At 40.8% G+C, this 11,518-nt stretch overlaps 1 protein-coding gene across 6 annotated transcripts in view; it reads left to right on the forward strand.

Annotated features, from left to right (window-relative positions):
* The window catches only part of mcm9 (minichromosome maintenance 9 homologous recombination repair factor), a 38,519-nt gene that overhangs the window by 24,597 nt on the left and 2,404 nt on the right, over positions 1–11,518 (forward strand). For 5 of the 6 annotated variants that reach the window (XM_062411527.1, XM_062411528.1, XM_062411531.1 and 2 more), the window contains 5 exons: positions 2,048–2,222; positions 7,058–7,260; positions 7,425–7,628; positions 9,707–9,789; positions 11,214–11,359. In XM_062411527.1, coding sequence (XP_062267511.1) covers positions 2,048–2,222; positions 7,058–7,260; positions 7,425–7,628; positions 9,707–9,789; positions 11,214–11,359 — 811 coding nt within the window. Of the gene's footprint in view, positions 1–2,047; positions 2,223–7,057; positions 7,261–7,424; positions 7,629–9,706; positions 9,790–11,213; positions 11,360–11,518 lie in introns of those variants that run through there. The other variant, XR_009924580.1, reaches the window with a different exon arrangement.

Here is an 11,518-nt window from a genome sequence, read left to right on the forward strand (position 1 = left end):
AGCACTAGTACAAGTGGAAGTAGCCAGAGGACTTGGTGTTTCATGAATGAAATCGAAATGAAAATGAAATTGCCAAGAGGTAGATGGAGAGGTTGGGTCACTGTGGTAACAGGGACCTGGTTGGTTTGAGGTTGATAGATAAGCTGTCTCACCTTGGTCACTGGGGGCTGGTGGAGAATAGGTAGATGGCGAGGCTGAAGTCCCTTGTTAGTACTTCATCAAAGAACCTGTTGGAATATCAAGGATGCTCAACATGAGCCTTTACCACACATAAGGACATACACAGGTGCTCAGACACACACACACACACACAAATGCAAATTAAAATTCCTTCCTTCACACTAGAGGCTACATTAATTAGTTAATAAAACAAGTATAAAACTATTATTTTAAAATGCTGTTTAGAAAATGCACATCAGAATCCATTTGGAGTCTGAATTTTAATGCAATATAAACAAGGTTTGAAATATGCATATATAAAACATTAGGAAATGCTATAGATTATTTATTTCACTTAATCTCAGAATATGCATCCCTAAAAATGTTTGGACTGTGACCAGATGCACACACAGGCACATAAAAATGTAGGCTATAAATAATTATAAAAATATATAAAAAGAGTCTGAAATCTATCTAGCTAGCTCAGGCAACCCTTTCTGAATTCTGCGCCCGATAATTTTAATTATTTTTTTATCTATCTTTGGGGATTTGACTGTGACCACAGTCTAACTCTGCAGCGTAAATTTTGGGGACATACAAGAGGCGGAAGCGCCAATTCTTGTACAAGCAGCCGCCTGGCTGTTCACGACGGAAGCGCATTTCTCTGCACCGGTTCGGGGTTAAAGGATGATGGTCTTCACAGACCTACGCAAGCCGATAGCCACCCAAACTCTTGTGTGCTTGTGTGTGTGTGTTTAGACACGATTGCTAAATGTGTGGGATAAGTATATAATTAAAGATTATAATTATTTCATCATGTAGGGGCAATAATCAGGGAATTGAAACTCCATAGGAACAGCAGGGAAATCAAAAGTACAGGATGCATATTTCATAATTTATATCATATATAATATGTCTTATATTGTATAAAATCGGCGTGTTTTCTGGGCGAATTCGCTTGCAGAGAGAGAAAAAAATAAAACTGAAACAATCGCTGCAGATTGTCTGCGGACAGCTTTTCGATGCGCTTCACGGGGGTGCTTCCGGGGTTTGAGGATGGTGGGACGTTACTGCATTAGTTAACATAGCATGTTTCACGTCATGATAAATCTCTCTGCATTTTGCGCCCAAGGCAACCACCTATGTTGCCTATAACAGTGACATATCAGAACTTTCTTATGTGGTCATTGGGTTTATGTTAGGTATAAATGAGCACTTCAATTTTGCGTGCGTCCGTGCGCCAGGCGTTTGTGTATGTGTTAGAATTCCTCTCTACATCTCAAAAACCCATGCATACACCATCACCAATTCAACCCCTCACACTCAGAAACATGCATGTGCACATGAACAAGCAGTTTTAACAATAAAATGAATGTAACAAATTAAATTTTATTTTTTTGTGTATGATTTACATCATGCTAAACTTTCTCTGTGAGTGAATGTGTGTTTCTAATCATCGACATATCTAAGGCTTTGGTAATCAAAAAAATATAATATACCTATATTTCCTCCTAGCATTTGGTATATGAAAAGTGCTGCTATGTTTGTTTGTTTTGCATATGAAACTATGCTTGTATCAGGTGAACATGAAAAGGCAATGGGGCATTTAAAGGGGTAAAATAGAACATTAATGAATATTTTATATCTATCATAAGGATGGATTTTTTTTTTTATTTATTAGTCACACAGTGGAGGAATTGCAATTTGAAACTTGCCTTGAAAAAAATGTGTCTTTAAAAAAAAGAGTATATATCATGTTTAACGGTAGTTAAAGGGATCACAAGGGTGCTGAAACGATTTTTTTTAACTCTGCCCTAAGTGTTAACCTAACTGTTTACGTTTCACTGGATTAACTAGATATGTTGACACATATGCCACTTTTTTGAAGGACTGACGGTTGCAGCAGTGAAGGATGGAGGTGATTGGCACCTGGAGGCAGGAGCTCTGGTCCTGTCAGATGGTGGTTTGTGCTGCATCGATGAATTCAACAGCATCAAGGAACATGACCGCATCAGCATTCATGAAGCTATGGAGCAACAGTCTATAAGTGTGGCCAAAGCTGGGTATGCTTTTCCACACATTCAAGTAATCTATTTTATGCAATAATGCAGCATCAATGCACCTATAGATTTTTCCTGCAAATGACATGCATTCGTGACGGCTTGAACTTTGCTGTCAGGCATGGTGAAAATGTATTTATTCTGGAGTAATTGGAAATGGTCGTGGCAAAATGGCTCAAATGCCACCCCTAAAATGCAACAATTATGTCTGGTTTAACCAATCTTCAAGAAATTTGGAACACACGAGTATCCTGACACCAATTTGACTAACGCAACAGTAATTTTGACATTTTGGATATAGTTGCAATTTTGGCCATTTTAAAGAACTCCCTCCTAGAAATTTCATCTGATCAACTTCAAATTCAGCCAGAGTCATTTTAACAAGGATATTAAATCAATCAATCAAATTTTATTTGTATAGCCTGTATTCACAAATCACAATTCGTCTCATAGGGCTTTAACATTGGTGTGACATCCTCCGACCTTAACCCTCAGCAAGAGTAAGGAAAAACTACTAAAAACCCTTTAAACGGGGTAAAAATACGTAGAAACCTCAGAGAGAGCCACATGTGAGGGATCCCTCTCCCAGGACGGACAGAAGTGCAATAGATGTCAGGTGTAGGAAAACATCATAAAGATTAAAGTTTTTAGCAGCACTGATGAGGGTAAACATTTTGAAGGATAACTTCAATACTATATTTCAAGCAGTCCTGCTGCAATCATAGTCTATGGTCAGCAACCAGCAAGATCATGATCCGCCATCCAGATCAGATGCCACTATAGTCCACAATCATTGTCCACTGCCGCTTATTAGGATCCATCATCAGCCGCCGCCTCGGTCATGGTCCACCACAATTATATGATGCCAACGCAACACAGGATCCGCCATTACCACTACGATCAGCCCGCACGATATAGAATCCGCCGTACTGGATCCATCATTGCGACCTCTGATGCGCGATCCACAAATCATAATCCATGGTGCAGCCACAGCGGGCCCGGATCTGCGGGCGATAAAGCAAAGAATTGAAGGGTATTAAAAGTTTAGGTTTTCGTCAGATGGTGTGACCGTATCGTGAAATGTCAATGACTTGCCATCAAAACAAAAGGTTATATCTCACATGCATGTTAATTGTTAAATCTCCCTTAAACATTATTTGTGTAACAGCAGTCTCCCTCAAGCTTTTCAAATGATTTATAAGGAATTGGCGTGGCAAAATAGCTGAACAGCACCCCCTAAAGAGCAACCCTAGCACCATGATTGACTGACGTACACAAAAATCGGTAGGGACATGTATCATATCACTACGAACAAGACAGGAAGTCTGCTATTTTGCATTAATTGGCACACGTGGTATTTTCACAAACTCATCCTAGAGCTCTCATCAGATCAGTGGGTGTCATCTTGACTCATGTAGATTAAAACTACCTCTAATTTTTAGTGTACGTCATACAGTCTGACTGTGGCGTGGTGTCAAATTTTGATAATTCGACAAAAAAGAGAGCTTTATTATATCTCCATTGTCCAATCAGCCTCAAACCTCTTACACACGATAACAGTCCTGGCCTGATCAGATCTACATGTCAATATTGACTCATCATTACAGCAACACCTGCTGGCGAAAGAAAGGGACATGTTTTATACTTTGAAGCACTGCTCCTGGCTGGTTTACAATAAACATCAATTCTCACCTCTGATCAGAGTCCCGACCTGAAAGGATCTATTAGTCTTTATGTAGTGATAGTAACAGCGCCATCCACTGATCAGCATGAAAATGAAGTTTTTGCAACTCCACTGGACATTGTCCAATTGGCTCCAAATTGCTCATCTTTCATCAGAGCCCTGACCCAAGATTTTCAATGGAACTGGCCAGAATGAAAATTAGAGTGAAAAAATAGAAGAATCAGAAAGAGGCCATGAAATGCTGTTTTTCTCGCTTGAACATCGTAAACACAACGACTTAATGCATATTTCAATTCAAAGCAATCAGTTTGCAGTTTCATTAGCTGTCACCAAGACCCTTACTGAAACTTTAAACATATAACTGATGAGTCTTAAAATACCACACAAAAGCAAATTTTAAAGATGAGTGAAGTTGGGAGTGTGTGTCCCTTTGCACTATGTGTGTGCTTGTTCGATTGGATGGTGCCGCAGACCAATGCCTCGGTGTTTCGCTCCTATTCTATCTGTTTTTGATGGTTTGTTCAGTTCTCAGTCTCTGATCACATTCAGCAGAGATAAAATCCCAAACCTCCAACCAGCCACGGCTCAAACTTTTTCACCAATTTTGTATTGAAGGTTTCACTGGGGTTTTCGAACTGCGAAGCTGTCAAACAACCTGGTGAATGTATGCTCACTGGCCAACAAGAAGGATGAACTGATCTTTCTCTACAGAGCAAGCTCTGACCTTTCCAATCCACAGCAGAAGGTGTTAGCAGGGAGGATTGGACCAGTGGAATGAATGTTGGTCTCATTGCCGATGGGGGAACAGGGGCTGGTGTTGACGTGGGACCATGAACAGGGGCGAGCTTGGATGTTACCGAACAGGATCAGGATCAAGAGTCAACATCACAGCCAAGAATGGACCAGGAACCGGGGCTTTGGTCTGCCTTACGGCTGCCGAGGAACAAGGAACAGCGGCTGGTGTCAACATCCTGTCCAACACGGGACCAGGAACAGAGCTTGTGTCATCAACGTAGGACCAGGAAGGGGCATCGACGTCACATCCAACGACCTGGGAACAGGAACAGGAGTAGGGGGCGCTATCTTCTTAGCCGACCGGGGAGCAGGGACAGCCTGCCTCTGGGGAGAATCTAGCTGCTGTGCGCTTGAATGCCACAGTAAGTGGTTGTTATGTCACTGCAGATGTGCCACTCTGCCTCAAACTTGACATGTATGATGAGATTACCTACGTAAGTACACCCAAAGGAGAATATTTTGCAGCTGAGGCAAAATGGCTCAACAGCGCCACCTACTGAAAACGGAAGTAGTCCCTCTATTTCAAATGTCATAAGATTTAACATACATTTTCACAGCTGTATCCAGACCTGGGAGCCATAATCATCAAGCCTTCTCCAGCGCCACCCGATAGACAGAGGAATATGCTCCATCATCCTATCTGTTGAGTCCCAAGCAAGTGCCCCTTTGTATGTGCGTTGGCTGGGACGCAGTGGCTTTCGTGCGGTCATGTCACTTGCCTGCTGTTGCCAGGCAAGGTCCCACCCATACTTGAATCCAAGTTTAGTTACTTTGACCTTTCCCCCCTTTTTGGAATCCATGACATTTTCAAATTTTTTAACGGTAGATAGAAAGTTTATAGCTTTACCTTCTAGTAGCCCCCCCCCCCCCCCTAAAGCTACACTATAGTCTGCCGCAGTGTGCACTCTCCTTAAGGGGAAGGATAGGGGTAAGATTAAACCATTTTAATGCCCCCGCCCAGTACATCTCAATCTCTTGCTGCTTCTATATGCGTCAGACATCCTTTCACCAAAATACTAAATGCGCACGAATATGGGTCCAAATGTTTTTCTTGACTATTAATTTCAAAAGCTTCAATAACGGTGTATCCTCGGAGTCAGAGACAGGGTTAGGGTTCATATCACTGTGGTCATGAGATATGAATCTCTGAAGTTATTTGTCCTGTTCCCATGACTAAATAAGTAAAATCTTGATGAACAAATTATTCAAGTATAAAATCTTTACTGATATATATTGTATTATTTGTTGAGAACAAAATGACATACAACGGTATATGAAAAATCTAAATTATTTTACATTCAGGGCTGGATTCAAAACCACAACAAAATCAAGGTAAATGATTTCAATCACAGATTGATCCAACTTGCATAATGTGACTCAGTAGTGTGTAAGGCCCCCAGGTCCCTGTATGCACTCCCAACAACATCTGGAGGTACTCCTGATGAGTTAGTTGATGGTGTCCTGGGGGATTTCCTCCCATACCTGGATCAGGGCATCAGTGAGCTACTGGACAGTCTGTAGTGGTACTTGGCGGGTCCAGGGAACGTGAGGGCCAGTCAATGGCATCAATGCCTTCATCATCTAGGAACTGCCTTCACACTTTGGCCGCATGAGACCAGGCATTGTCTTGCAACAGGATGAACCCAGGGTCAACTGCACCAGCTTAAGGTCTGACAATCGTTCTAAGGATTTCCTCCATTGACCTAACAGCAGTCAAGGTACCAGTGGCCATGACATGGATCTCTGTGCGAGGTACCGATGGCCATGACTTGGATCTCTGTGCGACCCTCACAGGATATGCCTACACAGACCATCACTGACCCACCACAAAACCAGTCATACTGGATGATGTTAGCAGGTTTATGAAGGTGTCTCCAGATTCGCTCAGTGTGAACCTGCTCTCATCTTTGAAGAGAACGGGGTGCCAGTGGGGGACCTTGTGATGTTGTTAACATGAGAGTGGGGGTGGGGTTGAATGTAGTATGTTATAGAGGAGACTCTTTTCTTCTCCTCAGGAGATATGTAAGGACCAAGCACAGCTTTATCTTGATATAAAGAGGACTACCTAAACCTTTACCCCTTTTGAAAATATCTTAATGTATTTTAAAAAGTCTACGTACTGCCCAGCCCCAGATTTTACATACAGCCAGTGTTCTATACAGCCAAGATGTTGTTCTGGGAGGACAACACAGTCTTTAGGCAAGAAACAATCATTATCTTCACCCAGTACTCCACAACTATATTGTAGAGATAAACTGAAAATCCTGTATTTGTCTAATCTGTTTTTGCATGGACCGTTTTCCACTCTTTTCTAGATGTTTACCTATTATTCCTCTAAATTCTCTTGTCTTTCTTCAAGTATGGTTTGTAAGCTGAACACTCGCTGCACCATCCTGGCAGCTACCAACCCTAAAGGCCAGTACAATCCAAATGAGCCACTGTCTGTGAATGTAGCTCTGGCCAGTCCTCTGCTGAGTCGTTTTGACCTGGTCCTTGTTCTGCTGGACACCAGAAATGCAGAGTGGGACCACACTATCTCCTCTTTTATTCTGGAGGACAGAGGTACAGCTTGTGCTTTCAAAAATGAAATGTGAAAATATGACTGAATAGGACAATAATGAATAATAATTCTTCATATTGATTTTTGATAAGTTCCATCTAAAAACTTTTTGGATATTTCAAAGCATTCAATATCATGAAATGTCAGTGGTGTTGTTTTCTCTCAGAACTGGCTGCTGAGTCTTCCAGCCTGTGGCCCATGGACAAAATGAAGGCTTACTTCTGTGCGATTAAACGCCTGCAGCCACAGGTGTCTGACGAGGCCAACAGCATCCTGACACGTTATTACCAGCTGCAGAGACAAAGTGATGGCCGCAATGCTGCTCGCACCACCATCCGCATGCTGGAGAGTCTAAGCCGACTGGCTGAAGGTGAGCATGACAATTTGACTAAATCTCTTTGAGTATCAGTCATTTTTTAATATTGGATTAAATGGTGAATATCCCTTGTATCTTTGAAGGTCTTCTGCACAATTTAAGTTACTGAATACCAGTGGATGTTAGCAGGTGTTGAGGAGGACGTTAGGGACATAACTCAGTTCGCCTTCACATCATCAAGTGGTTCAGCCTTGTAATAAACGATACAGGCAGACATGAGAGTACGTTAAGAGCATATTTTTGATGGTCTTTAATTTTGATAGCACAGGGAGGTGGCTGTGGGGAGGAAATGGGGAGATCAAGCATCAAAGGGCCGGGGTTCCCTTTGCTGCTTGAACCCAGGCCACTGCAAGAGAGGTGTTGCCTCGTTTTGGTGGTAGCTCTACCAGGTGAGCTATACACCGCTAGGTCTGCAACTAACAAATATTCTGATAGTCGATTAATCTATCGATTATTGAAGTAATTAATCGACTAATCGGATAATGAATCACACAAATTGTCAATTGCTCTTATTTAGCCATCATCTTCTAAATTTAGCTTGAGGTTGTTCGTGGCATTTTATGACTGAAAATAAAAACGATATAGGTCGACACTTGATACAAAAACAAAGACAAATTCAGTTTTTGTCCATTTAAATCCAAGGACAGGCATACTGTTCATTTAAGTACCGCTAGTTTCCCTTTTTCCTGGGAATCAAGAACAGGCCAAGTGTTGATACTAAAAATAAATAATAAATCAAGTATCCATTTATTTCTGTTTACAAAAGGACAGGGAAAGTAGCAGCAATAACAACATCAACAAAACTATAGTCTTCTGCGTGATTGTGATTAAAAAACAAGTTTGTCAGGCAATAGGATAACATAACACTTTTAAACTCATAAAAAAAAATCTATATTCAAACCATATTTTTGTTATGGATTGTAGAATCCTGCACAGAAGTATTGAGGGAGCTGCCAAGAAAACTGTTTATATAGCAAGCTAGATAAAGGGCTATCTTACCGAGGCGAGTCTGCATCTACTACGTTCAAGGTCAAACGTGCTTCCTCTTGGAATGCTCGGGTCCTGCTTCCATGGAAAGCAAGGTCTGCCTTACATATATTGCAGGTATTTATTTTTCGGGCTATGTTGAGGTTGAAATTCTCCGATACTTTTGACTTTCTGGTAAGTGATGGTGCTGTGACGGACACCGCCATTGGTCTATGTTTTGTCGCTATTGCACATGCGCGACTTTCAGAGAAAGGAAGGGAGCGAGATGGCTCACTTCTCAGCTAATTCCACCAGCACCTCCGGTAAAACGACGTTTGGTTCAGTTGTACGGCACGAAAAACAAGGCAACAGTTTTTGTCATCGATTTTTGTCGATTAATCGTTGCACCCCTAACCCCTATACACAGCTTCCACCTCTATGCCTTTATAAACTAAACGCTGTCACATTTCAGAACATAGGACAAGATGGAGATTATCCATTTTATGTTCTACTGCACTAATTATCGCCAACCACGTGGGTGCTTGCGTGCGCGTTAGAGATGTGGACCTATTTATCCCAGACCACCGCTTAATGTAGTTTCTTAATGTAGGATCTCAGTTTTACTTGGTTGCAGGCAAACCTGTATTTAGAGCTATCCACTTGTGATTGGATAACTTGATACAGATGGTAGCACCAGGTTGGAGCAGGAAATTCTTGAGACTGTTGCTGAATGCACTCTAATGGGAGAGCGTGGCCTAGGGGATAGAGCGGGTGTTCTGCAACAAGAGGGTTGCTGGTTCGAATCCCACTCTTTCCCATCTGCATGCCTAAGTGTCTTTGGCAAGATACTGAACCCTTAAATGGCCCCACATAAAATGTTGAGTGTACTAAAAATGTAAGTCGCTTTGGACAAAAGCGTCAGCTAAATGACATGTAAAGTAATGTGTAATGTGATCTTACTGAAATATGTTCGATTCTTGAGGTTAGGATTAGAGGAATTGTGAAAAGTGCTCTAACTAACCCAAGTCAACTAATTTAATTTCTTTAAATGTAAGAGCTAAAACCAGCATATTTATATGATCACATAAATGTTTTTAACATTGCAGCACATGCCAGGCTTATGTACAGAGAGACAGTGACCATAGAGGATGCTGTCATGGCTGTCTCTGTCATGGAGTGCTCAATGCAGGTAAGGAAAAAAAAAAAAAAGCTTCTTTGCTAAACAAAAACTAATTATCAATAGATTTTCCATGATTATTTAATATTTGCCTCCCTGAGAAAAATATGTATTAAGAAGGTATTTACCCATCCTGTTTAACCATATATTTGTATATTTATCACTCTTAAATATATTTAAAATGATCGAACAAATGTACTGATAGTTGTCCCAACATTAACATTTGGATTGGTGTTGGGAAAGAGGGGAGGTGAATGGCTTTTGACGTTCTTTTGTATATTTTCTTCTTCCAATTTTTAACAAAACTTTTTGACTTAGGTCCAGCTGTTACAGTACTGTTGTTAGAGTAATGGTAAAAACAACCATGTTACAAGTTAAAGTTACAATAAAAACCTAAATAGTAACAATTCACTAATAATAATAATTGGAAACCGCATATTTTGATCACGTTTGTCCCAGGCTTTTGTATGAAAGTCCAAGACCTTGAGGGAATGGTAATAGCAGTTTCAAACACCCACACACACAAAGACACACACACCGACTCAGCTAACTTCTCTAATCGCTACCAAAAAACTGATTAACACAAAATGATAGATACTTTTCTTAAATTAGTAAAATCTTAACTCATAGCTGTGCATCCATACATTAATTCAGTCCGTCTCTCACACTGACACTCTCTTACGTTGAGACGTTTACCCACACACACAAACCGGTGTCATCCGGGTCAAAACAACAGAATTTGTAAATTCAACTAATGTGTCAGAGAAGATGGCGGGGCGCACACGGTTAAGCTCGAATTGGCTTGATTCGGTTGGCACTGCACAGCAGGAATGATAGACACAGAAAGGAGCAGTAAGTAACTGACAAAGCTCTTTGATCCATATAAATGGTTTATCACTGTATCTGTCATCACTATGTCCGGTTTCCTCTGTAATAATTATAATCCTCTGGTTGTCAAAAAGCGCTTCTAATTACTTATGACAGGTATCCCTGCTCCGTGCTGTGTGTCTGTGTTAGCAAAGGCTGGTATCACTGCATGTGTGTTTGGCTAAATGCTGCTTCCAGGAGCGCCTGCGTTTTCAAATGAAAGACAATGTTGTTTTTTGTATTCACACACATATTCAAACTATGGGCAGATTCATAGCTCAGTGGTAAGGTGTTCGTCTTACACTTTCGCTAGGGGGTCTTATTCAATCCAGTTGTTGTTATTTTGATGTCATTATTCTGACGTTTTATTTAGTTTATTAATAGTTTTAAATACATTTTCTACTCTATAAAAGAAATAGTTTTTGAGTCTTAAATTTAATTTATTGTGATCCTAAAAAGGTCTTAAAAGGCATACAATTTGACTTTGAATCAAGTTCTTGTCGTTCATGGTTAAAACAAGAAGACTTGCTTGTACTCATTGGCAGTCAGTAACAACTCTCCTCTCTTAGGGCGGTGCTCTGCTAGGTAATGTAAATGCACTTCTGACCTCATTCCCTGAGGACCCTGGTCAGCAGTATGAAGCTCAGTCTCAGGTACTACTGGAAGGGCTGAACCTGCCACTGCTCCTTCAGAAGGAGATGGATAGACTGGCCAGGTGAGTAACTGACTGCTTGTTACTTTTGTAGTGTCAGAAGAGACTGAGTGTGACATTTGAAACTACTTATACCTTATACTACTTTACTATGTGTGCTGATTTTTTGAATTTGATGAGCATTAAACATAATTTAAATTAACATTTTATCTTATGTGACCT

This window comes from Platichthys flesus, chromosome 18 (assembly GCF_949316205.1).
Source record: "Platichthys flesus chromosome 18, fPlaFle2.1, whole genome shotgun sequence".
Classification (NCBI taxonomy): domain Eukaryota; kingdom Metazoa; phylum Chordata; class Actinopteri; order Pleuronectiformes; family Pleuronectidae; genus Platichthys; species Platichthys flesus.